The sequence below is a fragment of the Bos grunniens genome, chromosome 9 (genome assembly GCF_055505025.1).
Source record: "Bos grunniens cultivar Pamir isolate PY7600 chromosome 9, Bosgru_T2T1.0, whole genome shotgun sequence".
Lineage (NCBI taxonomy): Eukaryota > Metazoa > Chordata > Mammalia > Artiodactyla > Bovidae > Bos > Bos grunniens.
The window spans coordinates 44,235,660-44,251,802 of NC_141173.1; the positions used below are offsets into that span (position 1 = coordinate 44,235,660).

General features: G+C 40.8%; 2 protein-coding genes across 9 annotated transcripts in view; one reads left to right on the plus strand and one right to left on the minus strand.

Annotated features, from left to right (window-relative positions):
• QRSL1 (glutaminyl-tRNA amidotransferase subunit QRSL1) overlaps positions 1-13,670 on the minus strand; it is a 33,255-nt gene extending 19,585 nt beyond the window's left edge. The window contains exons 1-5 of one of the 3 annotated variants that reach the window (XM_086317507.1): positions 13,531-13,670; positions 11,027-11,101; positions 2,443-2,602; positions 1,881-1,979; positions 557-653 (exon numbers count right to left, since the gene is read on the minus strand). In XM_086317507.1, the coding sequence (XP_086173633.1) occupies positions 557-653; positions 1,881-1,979; positions 2,443-2,602; positions 11,027-11,101; positions 13,531-13,554 (455 nt within the window). In that variant the 5' untranslated portion in view covers positions 13,555-13,670. Of the gene's footprint in view, positions 1-556; positions 654-1,880; positions 1,980-2,442; positions 2,603-11,026; positions 11,102-11,426; positions 11,609-13,530 lie in introns of those variants that run through there. The other 2 variants (XM_086317508.1, XM_086317509.1) reach the window with 2 other exon arrangements.
• The window catches only part of RTN4IP1 (reticulon 4 interacting protein 1), a 141,220-nt gene that overhangs the window by 75,761 nt on the left and 49,316 nt on the right, over positions 1-16,143 (plus strand). For 2 of the 6 annotated variants that reach the window (XM_086317511.1, XM_086317513.1), the window contains exons 1-2: positions 13,745-13,816; positions 14,061-14,455. The exons of 1 other annotated variant lie outside the window; for it this stretch is intronic. In XM_086317511.1, coding sequence (XP_086173637.1) covers positions 14,182-14,455 — 274 coding nt within the window. In that variant the 5' untranslated portion in view covers positions 13,745-13,816; positions 14,061-14,181. Of the gene's footprint in view, positions 1-12,662; positions 13,040-13,744; positions 14,456-16,143 lie in introns of those variants that run through there. 3 more of the 6 variants (XM_086317512.1, XM_086317515.1, XM_086317510.1) reach the window with 3 other exon arrangements.

Genomic DNA, 16,143 nt, shown 5'->3' on the forward strand with positions numbered 1-16,143 from the left:
GGAAAAGGTAAAGCTTTCTTAGAAAAGACACAAAACCATGAGTCATTAAAGGAAGAAAACAACAAACTGGACTTCGTCAAAACTAAAACCTTTTGCTATTTGAAAGGCATATTCAGAGGATGCAAAGACAAGCCAGAGACTCAGAGAACCTATTTGCAAATCACCTATTTGATAATGGACTTGAATCCAGACTATATGGGGAAAAACTCTTACAACTCATTGAGAAGATTTGAATAGATACTTCACCAAAGATATATGGATAGCAAAATAAACACATGATGATCAACATTGTTAGTCATCGGGGAAATGCAAATCAAAACCAAAGTGAGATATCTATCAGCAGAACACAAGCTCTCATGGAGGGACTGAGAAATTGGCAAAGAGTCCTCACGAAATCACCTCACTAACGTCATCTCTCATGGAGGAACTGAGGAACTAGCAAGGAATTGGCAAGAGAGTTCTCACGAAGTCACACTACTTTTAGGTACCTACATACAATGAAGTTGAAGACACAGATGAAAGAAATACAGGAAAAGAAAATTTTAATTTTACTTACCCCATAGCAAACTCATCTAAGTTTGTTTTTCCCATTAGCAGAGCTCCCTGATCCAACAACTTCTGAACTACTGTGGCATTATAAGGTGGTACATAACCTGAAAAAAATTCAGTTTTCTTTAAAAAAAACAAAAACAAAACTGAGGTATAGCTGATTTAAATGTTATATTACAGGTGTAAAACATAGTGATTCAAATATTTTACAGGTTATATTATATTTAAAGTTATTATAAAATGTTGTCTATATTCCCTGTTCTGTACAATATACTCTTATAGCTTATTTATTTTATACAGTCACTTATACCTTTTAATCCCCTCCCCTTTCTTGCCCCTGTCCTCCTAAAAATTCAGTAATTTTTATCATAGGAAAGAAAACAGTGAACATGTAAATCCTATGTAAGAAACAATTTTAAACTCCAATTAAGCAATTCATATTGACAAATGCTACTTATTCCTAATTTAAGTTGTACTTTCTTCTGAAAGTTAATGTTTTTCTGCAGCTGACTGCTTGCTATATTTTCTAAAGAAAGTCTCTATATTCATCATCTTTATAATCTAAAAATATTGACTTTAACAGTACAAAATATTGAATGATAGAGAGGTACCCAAGTCATTTGAAATTAATCACAAATCATTCTGCTCATTGCATTGACTTTTTCTTCTCAGATGTGCTATATCACACAGCAATTTTTATCTATTTCCAGCAGGGATAGATCTTTATTGTTAATTAAAATTTCCTCTATCTAGTGTATATTTGCAAACAATTAACAACAGTTTACTTTATCAAAGGAACTTGGGGCATACACTTCAGAATATTAGTTTTAGTGTGAAGTTCTCTATCCTTTTTCCATTTTTTTTTCCTCCTAGGATCCAACCATATATTGATAAATATGATTTCTTTTTGACCTACTAAACTTAAAAAATTAAAACTAAGCATCATTATACTAAGTATAGTGATAAAAAATAATCAGAGAGTAGATGTTATTAATAATAAATCCTTATACCATCTGCAAAAGAGGGGGTAATGACAGCTACTTTATACTTATTTCTATACTATCGAGTGGAAGTTGGAGGAGTTAAGAGTTCACTTAGTGTGTTTGCAGTGATGTTATCTTCCTAAATAGGATTCCTCTGTTAAGCAGGCCTACCCCTGAAGAATAACTTTGCATTCTGAAAGAGCAAATAGTAAGAAGGTAATATTCCACCATAAGTTATTTCCTGTGCAAATATAACTAGTCTAAGATATCTTGGTGCATTAGTATCTTTAATTTAAACTGAAAAACACTTATTTTTATAAATTAATGCTCTGGCTAGTTACACTTTACCTTTCAGCATGTTTGATGCACAGGTTGTCTCAATGCCGGATGTACTAAAGTTATCTTTTACTGCAATAGGAATTCCATCTAAATCTCCCAGTGAGTGACCTGCATTAAGAAACCAAAAGAATAGAAAAGATATCTAGTTCGACATACAGAGACATTAATCCTAGTTATTAAGACAGCTACTAGCTTGCTAAAGATACTTCTTCAGAAATCAAATTTGTTAGAAATTATTACAAGTTGGACATTATAAAGCATCACGTATCTATTAGTCTCATTTTTACTATACCTCAAACCAGTTGTTCTTTTAAAAAATAATTTTATTTATTTGGCCATACTACAAGATTTGTGGGGTCTAAGTTCCCCAACCAATGACTGAACATGAGCCCCCAACAGTGGAAGTGCGGAGTCCTAACCACTGAATCTCCAGGGAATTCCCCAGGTCTTTAAATAAGGGGAGTTTTTTTTTTTAATGTTTAAAGCTCTACCTGCCGAATGGAGACTGCTATATCCAATTAAACTCTTTCTCTCGGGATGTAACAATTAAGTACAAGTCAAAGTAATTTACCTTTCTTATATCTTTTCTCTGATTCTTCAGCTTGCTTTAAGGCCACTTCTTCTGATACAGTAATGTATGCATTTAGAAACTTAGTCTTCTTGATAAGGGAGAGACATCTTTGACAGAGCTCAGTTGGCGTGATCTGGCCTTGTTTCAGTGCCACAGAAACCTAGAATATACACAATTCCAAAAAACTTCTGCTGAGTCTGCACAAGTTTCAAATGTTATACTGAGACAGGCAGATAGAGTGGTTAAATATAAAAATTTGAAGTGAGGTTTAGATTCAAAACCAAGACCAGGCACTACTGTTGCTTTACACGCATTATCACTTTATTCAGCCCTTAAAACAACCAACAAATTATTAACCTCACTTTATAGATAAATTAACTGAAGCTCAGAGAGGTTAAATGATTTGCTCAAAGTCACACAAATAGTAAAGGGTAACTTCTTAACATCTGCTCCTTCACGATTTCTCACTGCCCCAGTGGAAGCTTAGCCTGTCCTGTATGTTGACTGAAGAAAGTAGGGAAAACCACTAGACCATTCAGGTATGACCTAAATCAAATCCCTTATGATTATACAGTGGAAGTGAGAAATAGATTTAAGGGCCTAGATCTGATAGATAGAGTGCCTGGTGAACTATGGAATGAGGTTCGTGACAGTACAGGAGACAGGGATCAAGACCATCCCCAAGAAAAAGAAATGCAAAAAAGCAAAATGGCTGTCTGGGGAGGCCTTACAAATAGCTGTGAAACGAAGAGAAGCGAAAAGCAAAGGAGAAAAGGAAAGATATAAGCATCTGAATGCAGAGTTCCAAAGAAGAGATAAGAAAGCCTTCCTCAGTGATCAATGCAAAGAAATACAGGAAAACAACAGAATGGGAAAGACTAGAGATCTCTTCAAGAAAATCAGAGATACCAAGGGGACATTTCATGCAAAGATGGGCTCGATAAAGGACAGAAATGGTATGGACCTAACAGAAGCAGAAGATATTAAGAAGAGGTGGCAAGGATACACAGAACTGTACAAAAAAGATCTTCATGACCCAGATAATCACGATGGTGTGATCAATGACCTAGAGCCAGACATTCTGGAATGTGAAGTCAAGTGGGCCTTAGAAAGCATCACTACAAACAAAGCTAGTGAAGGTGATGGAATTCCAGTTGAGCTATTTCAAATCCTGAAAGATGATGCTGTGAAAGTGCTGCACTCAATATGCCAGCAAATTTGGAAAACTCAGCAGTGGCCACAGGACTGGAAAAGGTCAGTTTTCACTCCAAACCCAAAGAAAGGCAATGCCAAAGAATGCTTAAACTACCGCACAATTGCACTCATCTCACATGCTAGTAAAGTAATGCTCAAAATTCTCCAGGCCAGGCTTCAGCAATACGTGAACCGTGAACTTCCTGATGTTCAAGCTGGTTTTAGAAAAGGCAGAGGAACCAGAGATCAAATTGCCAACATCCGATGGATCATGGAAAAAGCAAAAGAGTTCCAGAAAAACATCTATTTCTGCTTTATTGACTATGCCAAAGCCTTTGACTGTGTGGATCACAATAAACTGTGGAAAATTCTGAAAGAGACGGGAATCCCAGACCACCTGACCTGCCTCTTGAGAAATCTGTATGCAGGTCAGGAAGCAACAGTTAGAAGTGGACATGGAACAACAGACTGGTTCCAAATAGGAAAAGGAGTACGTCAAGGCTGTATATTGCCACCCTGTTTATTTAACTTATATGCAGAGTACATCATGAGAAATGCTGGACTGGAAGAAACACAAGCTGGAATCAAGATTGCCGGGAGAAATATCAATAACCTCAGATATGCAGATGACACCACCCTTATGGCAGAAAGTGAAGAGGAACTCAAAAGCCTCTTGATGAAAGTGAAAGTGGAGAATGAAAAAGTTGGCTTAAAGCTCAACATTCAGAAAACAAAGATCATGGCATCTGGTCCCATCACTTCATGGGAAATAGATGGGGAAACAGTGGAAACAGTGTCAGACTTTATTTTTCTGGGCTCCAAAATGACTGCAGATGGTGACTGCAGCCATGAAATTAAAAGACGCTTACTCCTTGGAAGGAAAGAACCTAGATAGCATATTCAAAAGCAGAGACATTACTTTGCCAACAAAGGTCGGTCTAGTCAAGGCTATGGTTTTTCCAGTGGTCATGTATGGATGTTGAGAGTTGGTCTGTGAAGAAGGCTGAGCACCGAAGAATTGATGCTTTTGAACTGTGGTGTTGGAGAAGACTCGAGAGTCCCTTGGACTGCAAGGAAATCCAACCAGTCCATTCTGAAGGAGATCAGCCCTGGGATTTCTTTGGAAGGAATGATGCTGAAGCTGAAACTCCAATACTTTGGCCACCTCATGCAAAGAGTTGACTCATTGGAAAAGACTCTGATGCTGGGAGGGATTGGGGGCAGGAGGAGAAGGGGACGACAGAGGATGAGATGGCTGGGTGGAATCACTGACTCGATGGACGTGGGTCTGGGTGCACTCTGGGAGTTGGTGATGGACAGGGAGGCCTGGCGTGCTGCAATTCATGGGGTCGCGAAGAGTCAGACATGACTGAGTGACTGAACTGAATTGACTGAATATATATCAAGCAATAGGAGTTTGCGTTTAGGGGAAAATCTGCAAGTGTTCTGCTCTAAACTGTTGAATAAATCATCAGAGAGGTGGTATTCTTAGGCCTGAGGGTGTTGAGCTAGAAAAGCAGTGCCAATAAGCCACTGAGAGGGCCGCTAATGCTGATGCACAGAAGGAGGAAAGGGCTACCATGGGGATACTGGGAGGGTCGGGGGTTGGTTAGGGGCAGCTGGGCTCGACTCAAAGGAGACAACTGAATGTAACAAAAAAGGTATTACTGCTGAATGGTTTGTATGACGCTTGAGAAGAGCGGAAGAGAAAAAAAGACAGCAGTGTGTTCTGATACTGTAAATATGGAGTGGGCTTATGTAAATAGGCTGCAAGTATCAGAACTTGCAGAAGCACAAAGCTGGACAGACACAGAGGTATATAAACAGGCCTACCCCAGAGCAGAACCGTAAACACGAGGAAGATTATGTCTGCTATTGTCTCCTCTTTTTGCCTCCCCTCAAGTCCCCTGATGCCCATTATCCTCACGTTGCCTTCTGACTCACCAACTGCTATGACAGGAAGAGGTAAGGAGTTGCAGCTGTGGTTACAAAGGCAAGAAATCAGACTGTCTGGAGTACTCATTTATTTATTGAAGTATATCTGATCTACAGTGTTGTGTTGGTTTCAGGTGTAAAGCAAAGTGATTCAGTTACAAATACGTCTTTTTTTCCCCCCAGATTTTCTTTTCCGTTATAGGTTACTACATAATATTGAGTAGATTTCCCTGTGCTATAAAGTAGGTCCTTGTGTGTTATCTGTTTTATGTGTAGTAGTGTGTATATGTTAATCTCAAACTCCTAATTTATCCCCTCCTCTTTCCTTTTGGTAACCGTAAGTTTGACATCTATGTCTGTGGGTCTATTTCTATTCTGTATGTAAGTTCAGTTGTATCATTATTTTTTAAGATTCCGTGTATAAGCAGTATCATGTCTTTGTCTTACTTCACTTAGTATGATAATCTCCAGGTCCATCCATATTGCTGCAAATGGCATTATTTCATTTTTATTTTTTTATGGCTGAGTAATGTCCCATTATGCCAGCAAATTTGGAAAACTCAGCAGTGGCCACAGGACTGGAAAAGGTCAGTTTTCATTCCAAACCCAAAGAAAGGCAATGCCAAAGAATGCTCAAACTACCGCACAATTGCACTCATCTCACATGCTAGTAAAGTAATGCTCAAAATTCTCCAAGCCAGGCTTCAGCAATATGTGAACCGTGAACTTCCTGATGTTCAAGCTGGTTTTAGAAAAGGCAGAGGAACCAGAGATCAAATTGCCAACATCCGATGGATCATGGAAAAAGCAAGAAAGTTCCAGAAAAACATCTATTTCTGCTTTATTGACTATGCCAAAGCCTTTGACTGTGTGGATCACAATAAACTGTGGAAAATTCTGAAAGAGATGGGAATCCCAGACCACCTGACCTGCCTCTTGAGAAACCTATATGCAGGTCAGGAAGCAACAGTTAGAACTGGACATGGAACAACAGACTGGTTCCAAATAGGAAAAGGAGTTCGTCAAGGCTGTATATTGTCACCCTGTTTATTTAACTTCTATGCAGACTACATCATGAGAAACGCTGGACTGGAAGAAACACAAGCTGGCATCAAGATTGCTGGGAGAAATATCAATAACCTCAGATATGCAGATGACACCACCCTTATGGCAGAAAGTGAAGAGGAACTAAAAAGCCTCTTGATGAAAGTGAAAGTGGAGAGTGAAAAAGTTGGCTTAAAGCTCAACATTCAGAAAACGAAGATCATGGCATCCGGTCCCACCACTTCATGGGAAATAGATGGGGAAACAGTGGAAACAGTGTCAGACTTTATTTTTCTGGGCTCCAAAATCACTACAGATGGTGACTGCAGCCGTGAAATTAAAAGACGCTTACTCCTTAGAAGGAGTTCAAAAGCAGAGACATTACTTTGCCAACAAAGGTTCGTCTCGTCAAGACTATGGTTTTTCCTGTGGTCATGTATGGATGTGAGAGTTGGACTGTGAAGAAGACTGAGCGCCAAAGAATTGATGCTTTTGAACTGTGGTGTTGGAGAAGACTCTTGGGAGTCCCTTGGACTGCAAGGAGATCCAACCAGTCCATTCTGAAGGAGATCAGCCCTGGGATTTCTTTAGAAGGAATGATGCTGAAGCTGAAACTCCAGTACTTTGGCCACTTCATGCAAAGAGTTGACTCATTGGAAAAGACTCTGATGCTGGGAGGGATTGGGGGCAGGAGGAGAAGGGGACGACAGAGGATGAGATGGCTGGATGGAATCACTGACTCGATGGACGTGAGTCGGAGTGAACTCCGGGAGTTGGTGATGGACAGGGAGGCCTGGCGTGCTGTGATTCATGGGGTCGCAAAGAGTCGGACACGACTGAGCGACTGATCTGATCTGATCTGAATGTTCCATTGTGTAAATATAGCACATCTTCTTTACCCTTTCATCTGTTGGACATTCAGGTTGTTTCCATGTTCTGGCTATTGTAAATAGTCTTGAAATGAACACTGAGGTGCATACATCTTTTCAAATTATGGTTTTCTCTGGATATATGCCCAGGAGTGGGACTGCAGGGTCATATAGTAGGTCTATTTTTGTTTTTTTTAAGGAAGCTGCATACTATTCTGGGAGTACTCATTTTAAATGGTGATCTTTGTTAGGACCGTATTTAGGAAATCTAGATTTGAGAAAATCAAGAAGGGAAATGAAAACAAAGATGCTAATTAGCTAGAATGGACTAGGCACAAGGATTATGACAAATAGTAAGATCCCCTGGAGCAAAACTAAAAGTGTCATATCTGAATATAAGATGAAATCAAGTGGTAAAGTTTTCATTAAGAAAACAAATTCTCTCCCCCTAGCATTTCTTTTCTCAAATGGAAACTAGATTTTCCTTAAGGCCACTGCTTCTCCTGCAGTTTTCCCACAGGATGGCCGTTTTAGTTCTTACTTACCATGTACCAGAGTCCAGTGGGGAGGGGAGATTGTGTGGGCAGGTGTTCCCCTTGTCCTCAATGCCTTTTTCTTGCCTCTTTTCTCAAAACCCCCAGCTCATCTGAAGCACAGGTCTTGGAGGAGATTATATTACTCTAACAGTCTCCCTGGTACTCCTTTTCATTTATGAAAGATTTTAGCAGCTGGTTCACTGTAGCTATTTTTGTTGACTTTAAACTTCAAGTCAGGTACACTGTCACCGGGCCTCTCAGTTCTTGAACTCCCTTGACACAAACTCTTCACTTCACTCCAGTTACCCACTCACATGGTCACAGCCCAGACTATGTCATTACCAGCATCTGTATATTCTCCCAAACCTCAGTTCTAATCATCATCCCACATCTCCTGTCTCCTGAGCTCATTTACTCTACCATCCAGCAGGAAAACTGGGATCTCAGTCCTCCAACCTCAAAGCAATGGATTCTGCCCACCAGTGAGGTGGAAAGAGGATCCCAAGGCATGCAAAGAATCTGCAGCTCTGGTTGACACCTTACGACCAGCCTTGTTAGACTGAGTAGAGAACCCAGCCACGCCAGCCCTGACCCACAAAACTGTGAGATGATCAGACTGTGGGTGTTTTAAGACTGTGTTATTTTAAGACAAGTTTGTTATGCAACAATAGAAAAGTAATATGCCTTCTTGTAAAAATGAGGAAATCTTCCGCAGGAACTACTCTTCTTAGAGGACCAGGGAAAAGAAAACTATCAGTTCAGTTCAGTTGCTCAGTCGTGTCCGACTCTTTGCGACCCCATGAATCGCAGCACGCCAGGCTTCCCTGTCCATCACCAACTCCCAGAGTTCACTGAGACTCACGTCCATCGAGTCAGTGATGCCATCCAACCATCTCATCCTTTGTCGTCCCCTTCTCTTCCTGCCCCCAATCCCTCCCAGCATCAGAGTCTTTTCCAATGAGTCAACTCTTTGCATGAAGTGGCCAAAGTACTGGAGTTTCAGCTTCAGTCCTTCCAAAGAAAACTATAAACACATATAATCTAGTAATTTTGTCACTGTAACAAAATCAGTGCTAATAATAGCTCTTAGTTCCAGGTGTTATCCTATACATTTCATTTAACCTTTATATCCACATTAACAGGCTGATATTATTATTTCTAATCTACAGATAAATTACCAAAGTTCCTGCTTAAAATCACATAGCTAGAAAGCAACAGAGCTGGGATTCAACCAAGGTCTGATCTTGTTTCTGAAGCCCATGCTTCGGACCACTACACTACTTCTCTGTGCAAAGTGTAATAGCATTTACTCCTCTGTAACTGATAGAGAACATTTTGTTAACTTCACAGGTATTAATAACATCAGAGATTCACTGAGGAAAAGGACTTTCAGAAGAAAAACTGTCTTGATAAATGCTGAAGGTATAGAAGAGCCCTTGGAAGCTGAGTGTCTGGTTGACTGGTACTCTCTTTAACACACCCATTTAACATTCTTGCTTTTGTCTCCATTGTTCCAAGAAACAGCACTTCAAGATCACCAGTCAGCTTCACGTTCCTAAATCCAGCAGTCACACTCAGTCTGGATCAGCATTCAACATCACCCGCTCCTGGAAGCACTTCTTTTCCACTTGTATTTCAGGAGACCAAGCCCTTCTGGTTTCCTCCTGCCTTACTTAAGGCCATTCCTTCAAGTCTCTTTTGCTAGCTGTGCTTCCTGCTGCTGACCTCGAAATGTTGGAAAGTATTATCCCTTCTTCTATATTTTCACTCAGCTTCCCAGATGATCTCATCTGACTGCATGACTTCAATTATCTCCTCCACTCTGGCCAACTCATATCTTCATACCTAGCTTCTCTCTTGATCTCCACATTCCTATATCCATCTGCTTAACCAACCTCTTCGCTTGGATATCTTTGGAGGCATCTCAAAATTATCCTGTCTTGATAACTTTCTCCTCACAACACGCTCCCTGTAGAATCTTTCCCATCTTGATTCTGTGTGCTGTGCTCAGCTGTGTCTGACTGTTTGTGACCCCATGAACTATGGGGCCTCTGTCCATGAATTCTCCAGGCAAGAATAGTAGAGTGGGTTGCCATTTCCTTCTCCAGGGGATTTTCCTGACCCAGGGATTGAACCTGCATCTCTTGTGTCTCCTGCACTGGCAGGTGGATTCTTTACCACTGTGCCACTTGCCCAGGCCCCAAATCCAAGCATCCTCCTTAACTCGTCTCTGTCCATCAAACCTATATCCAATCTGTCAGAAAGCCCAAACTTAAGAAACAAAACCCCTATTCTGTATTACTTCTGCTCCCACCACCCTATTCATGCTGCATCAGCTCTTGGCAAGGCAACGGCCTTCTAACTGGCCTCCCTGCTTCTCCATTTGCCTTCCTCCAGACCACAATCCTGAGTAGCCTGGAGCTTTTTAAATTTTAAATCAGATCATGTCCAAAGACTCACAACCTTCTAGAGGATTTGCATTACATTTAGAATAAAACCCACATTCCTTCTCATGGCCTGAAAGGTCATCTGGTTCCTGCTTCTCTTGGGTGAGAAGAGAGCTTCCTTGAACATGTCAAGTTTGCCCCTGCTTCAGGGATTTTCCACTTACTCTTCTTCCTGCCTCAAAGACCCTTCTCCCAGTTCTTCCCAGGGTTCACCCTTTTTATCTTTCAGGTCTCTATTATATATCACCCACTCAGTCAGAGAAACTTTCCTGATCACTCTAAAACATCCATATCCCCCAACTAATTCTCACTATACTCTGATGCTGGAAAGACTGAGGGAAAAGGGGTGACAGAGAATGAGATGGTTGGATGGCATCACTGACACAATGGACATGAGTCTGAGCACGCTCTGGGAGATAGTGAAGGACAGGGAAGCTTGGCGTGCTGCAGTCCATGAGGTTGTAGAGTCGGGCAGGACTGAGTCACTGAACAACAAAATAGCCCGCTTAACCTTTCTTCATAGCACGTATACTACTTGAAATTATATTATTAAACTTACTGAATGCCTCCTTCCCCACACAAACGTAGGTTTCATAAGGGCAGGAATTTCTTTCTTCATGTTGATCCTCAATGTCTAGAACACAGAGGTGCTCAATAAATGTTAATGAATGAACTGAGATGTTTAAAATTTGGAATCTATTTTCCCATAGAACAGCAATTAAATGTTCTTAGGCTAGACCCCCAAGAAACCTGTTGGATATAAAATTAATTTTCTTTAATATAACAATAACCATTTAATATAATTATAGGGCCAGTAATACTAGTGTGGTGTTTGGTTCCTAGTAACACTGGGATCAGGCCACTAAAATACAAAGAGTGAAAGTAAGATTCTTCCCTTTCCTGAACATACCTGGGTAAAATTTACAAGTAGCAGTTTTATCTCCCATTTGGCATTTTACCTCTTTTTAGTGCTTCTCTATAGTTCAAATGGTAAAGAATCTGCCAGCAATGCAGGAGACCAGGATTCGTTCCCTGGGTTGGGAAAATCCTCTGGAGAAGGGAATGGCAATCCAGTATTCTTGCCTGGAGAATCGCACGGACAGAGAAGCCTGGTGGGCTACAGTCCACGGGGCTGCAAAGAGTCGGCCGTGACTGAGTGACTCACACACACACCAGTGCTTCTTCCCAGGGCTCCTCTACTGCCCTAAGCCTCCACTCAGGTCCCTCAAGTTATCTCAAAACACCAGTTTCCAGTCCTTCCCCAAATACCCTCCCCTACAAATTTTCTCTTCCTTCAATTGATAATCTCAGCTAGAGTGTGATGGAGAGAAATCTGATTGATTATAATTACAATGGATAAATCATTCAACTGTCCCAGGCATCTTTACATATGGAATGTGTAAAGATCCATCTTTAAAATGGAATATGTACTAAATTAATCTCTAATTCATAGAATTTGGGGCACTGGTACAATGATGTGGAAATAACAGAGTGGACAGAAGATATATTAGGGTCTGGGAAAATAACCAAATAATGTTTTGCACAATAGGTATCAATAAATATTTGTTAAAGGAGAGACTAAGTGAAAGTAATCATGTCAAGGCAACTTTCTGGCTACCCTTGGGTCAGATTCCCTAAATGTATTTTCCCCCTTGAGGTAAAAATTGCTCTCACAATGGCTCACTGGACAACATTAGTGAGGAAGGCTGGTACAAAAAAGGCAGTGCTGGGGGAAAGGGCAGAAAAAAAAATACCCCATTTTTTTAGGTTGTATTTCATTTTACATTAAGTTTGTAGTTAAAATATTTTTTAAAAATTTCAAGAACAAATTAGATTGTTCACTGACAGTATAAGCAGATGCAATTTAGTATGGTAAAACAAAAATGTATTGAGGGAATAGCTGTTCATCATTTAAAGCCAATGGATTTAAAGTTCTCATAATTTATAGTTTTCTAAAAGGCTGCCAGTTGGAAAAAGAAAAAGACTTTCCAAGTGAAGATACAAACGGAAGATGGAAGGTGGGGTAGGTCCTCAATTGCTAAATCTACCGGCAGAATCACCTGGGAGCTAAGGTTAAACCATATCCTCTGGGTCTTACCATAATGACCTACATGAGGGGGACACAGCTGTAGTTTTTAAGGAGGGCCCAAGGTGATTCTGATAGCAGTGGGTCTGCTATCAGACAGCTGGGCAGGTCGGGAGATCTGTGCCAGAAAGCAAGGAGATCTGAATTAAAGCCCTAAGAGCAGGGACAAAATGAGAGCACAGACTCCAGACATAATTTCAAAAAAGAATGAACAGAATTTAGTGACCTATTGGACATGACATATGAAGAAAAATCTAAGGGTAACTGGAATAACACTTGTGTCCTGAACAAGAGAATATCAGAAATCATGTTTTTGTTTTTTATGATGTAGGTTGAGATGCAAGAGGTGGTTCTGTTACAATGATTAAGTCAACTTCGGTTAAATTGAGTCTGGGGTGCTTGTGGGACATTTGGAAGAGCTGTCCAGAAGACATTCACAAATATAGCCTAGAGTTCAAAAATGAGGTGGAGGAAATGGAGACACAGGTAAGAAAATCGTAGGTATCTTGGAGGTTGTGGAAGCTTGGAGAATGAATATATGCGGGGTTGGGGTGGGGAGCTAAGAATCACTAGTTTGGCTTTTGCAAGGGACAGATTTGCGGGGTCCTTAGTGAGGACTGCATCAGATGAGTGTAGTGGACAAGGACTAGCTAAATCCCCGTTATATGGCAGAGCCTACCTCGAGGCCATCAAGAGCTGGAGGCAGCCTGAGCAAACGAATAATCGAGAGAAGCCACTCTGCCTTCCACCCCACAACGCCGCGGGGCAGAAGCCTTCCCCGCTGAGAATATAACTCCGAAAGGATACAAGGAGCACAGCCTAAGGACTCGGAGGTCCGAATCCCCCCCAAGTTCTAAGGCAGAAGGCAGCGAGGCTGACCAAGACGCGGTTAGGAAGGGGGAGCCCCTCGTCCACAAGAAGAAGGACTCCCCGAATCTTCCCGACCTCTTGGACCCTCAGCAGACAATTCGACTCACTTCTCGCAGGGTCCGGCCCAACATGGTCCTCGTGCCCCGTCTGCCACCCCAGGGACCAGGTGACGAGAAGAACAGAAAGGTCAGTTGCCGCTGCTGGTATTACATGTGCGCAGCCATCTTTGATCATCACAGAACCTGTCAGCACCGAGTTCTCGGATTGGTCGAATTGCAGCCCAAGGCAAATGATCTTTGCACACGATTGGCTGGTGCCGCTAAGCAAGTCCCGAAGGGAAAGAGAAAGCGTGACAAGGAGACTCCGGGCTAGGGTCGCGGCGGAAGCCTGGAAGTGTGTGAATTTCTGTGGCGTCCGGATCGCGAGAGGAGTCGGCTTCTCCCTCAGAGGGCTTCTGGGACAGGGCAGGATTTTAGGGGTTTTGCTTTTAAGGGGAGCTGGTGTAAGGGAGGAGGAGAATGAATGGCATACTGATTGGAATGGGAATTGGAGTATTTCAGATGTGAAGAGTAAAGTAAATCCATACTCTTCTTTCTTTGATTGCTCCATTAATCTGTCTGCATTTTAAAATTCTCAGCTTTGAAACCAGCCAGAGTGTTTGGCGGAATTCAGACGGAATTTGACGGAATTCAGGTGTGAGGGTTTGATCCCGTTTAAGTGCCTTTTAATTAGGGCACGTAATTCAACCACTGTTTACAATGGGATTTCTGAAGACCTGTGTGTTTAGAAGAAATGCATGCACTGCGGTTTGCTTCTGGAGAAGCCAAGTTGTACAAAAGCCTTCAGTTCGAAAAATTAGTACTACCTCTCCAAGAAGCACTGTCATGCCTGCTTGGGTGATAGATAAATATGGGAGTAATGAAGTGCTTCGATTTACCCAGAACATGATGATACCAATGATACACTATCCAAATGAAGTCATTATCAAAGTTCACGCTGCAAGTATAAATCCTATAGATGTTAATATGAGAAGTAAGTTTCAAAAGACATTGCTCATTACCTTTTTTTTTTTTTTTTTTAACTTGAGACAACCTCATCAGGGATCAGTTTTAAAAGATTAGTTGTTATTGACTACTTTTGGGGGGATTAACACAAAGAAATGGTTTAGGGTTTTGACAGTATCCCAGTAGGTATTTCAAAAATTTTTGAACTGGCAATGTCCATGGTATGCTTAAATCTTTTACAAAATAAAAGTTTGAATTGCTTCCAGTGCTACCTTAAAAATGTAAATTGGGACTTGAGGATTGTATCCACAGCTAACTTTCTGGTACATTTTGCTAGGAACTTTATGATGTTCTGAGGTCCATCACAGGTTTTAAAGGTATGGTTATGTTTTCACATCAGTTCAGAATTTGCATTTTCATAATAATTTGAGTTTGCCCTTCCACTACTCCCAGCTTTTTCTAACGGTTCAGTGGACAAAGCAGCAGAACAGGATGCCAAGATATGGACACAGTACTCTTCCTCATTTTGTTGTTGCGTTCTGCCCTTGGAAGTTAAAATATGCTTTTCTGTTGTGCTCCATCTTCAATGGAAATAATGTTATCTTAATTTCTGCTAGGGGTTATTGACAAAGCTTGGAGTGCACTATATTCCTTATGCAGTTATTACAGTGCTGAAAAGATTGATTACTGTGAATTACTTTCACTTTGGAAAATAATGACAAAAAGTGAGCAATTGAAATGTGGCTAGTCTGAATTGGGATGTACAGTTAGTATAAAATATACACTAGATTTCAAGACTTAGTAAAAAATGAGTGTAAAATGTCTTATTAATTTTATGTTCATTATATATTGATCTGATAATATTTTGGATATATTAAGTAAAATATTATTAGCATTAATTTCACTTTCTTTTCACTTTTTAGTGTCTGCTTGAAAATTTTAAGTTAGATATGTGGCTTGCATTACATCCCTGTTGGACAGTGCTGATCTAGACATATGAGGAACAGCTATTACACATTTCTTTGTGGGGAAAGAGATATGTTTAAATGATTTTATGGCGATTGCCCCATGAAAGATACACTTGTTTCCTTTTGTTTGCTTAGAATAGTTGCTACTGCTAGGTGTTTCAGCTTACTCTGTTTCCATTGGGCATGAAGATAATTTAGTGTTTATCAGAATTACCTTTTTTAAAAAAACTTTGTTGTCTATTTTGGGTTGTGCTTGGTCTTCCCTGCTGCATGGACTGCTCTGTAGCAGCAGTGCTTGGGCTTCTTACTGCAGCGGCTTCTTGCTGCAGCGGATGGACTCCAGGGCACTTGGGCTTCAGTAGTTTTGGCACGTGGGCTCAGTTGTTGCAGGGCCCAGGCTCTAGAGCACAGGCTCAGTAGTTGTGGCACATGGACTTACTCTGTGGTATGTGGGATCTTCTCACATAAGGGATTGAACCCATGTCTCCTTCATTGGCAGGTAAACTTTTTACCATTGAGCCAACAGAGAGACTCCTATTGGAATTATCTTTAAGTGGTAGATTTATACCTAGTGAGCAGCATGCACTTGCCATCTCCTTGATTAGAAGCTCTTTGAAGGTAGAGCCCATGCCCTGTCAACTATAGCCTTTTTTGGTGTTTCACATATGTAGTTGTCATTCAGTCATTAATGTCACTTTATATTTTCATTCTAATTTGATTACAAAGTAAAATATTTTTTTTTAATCCT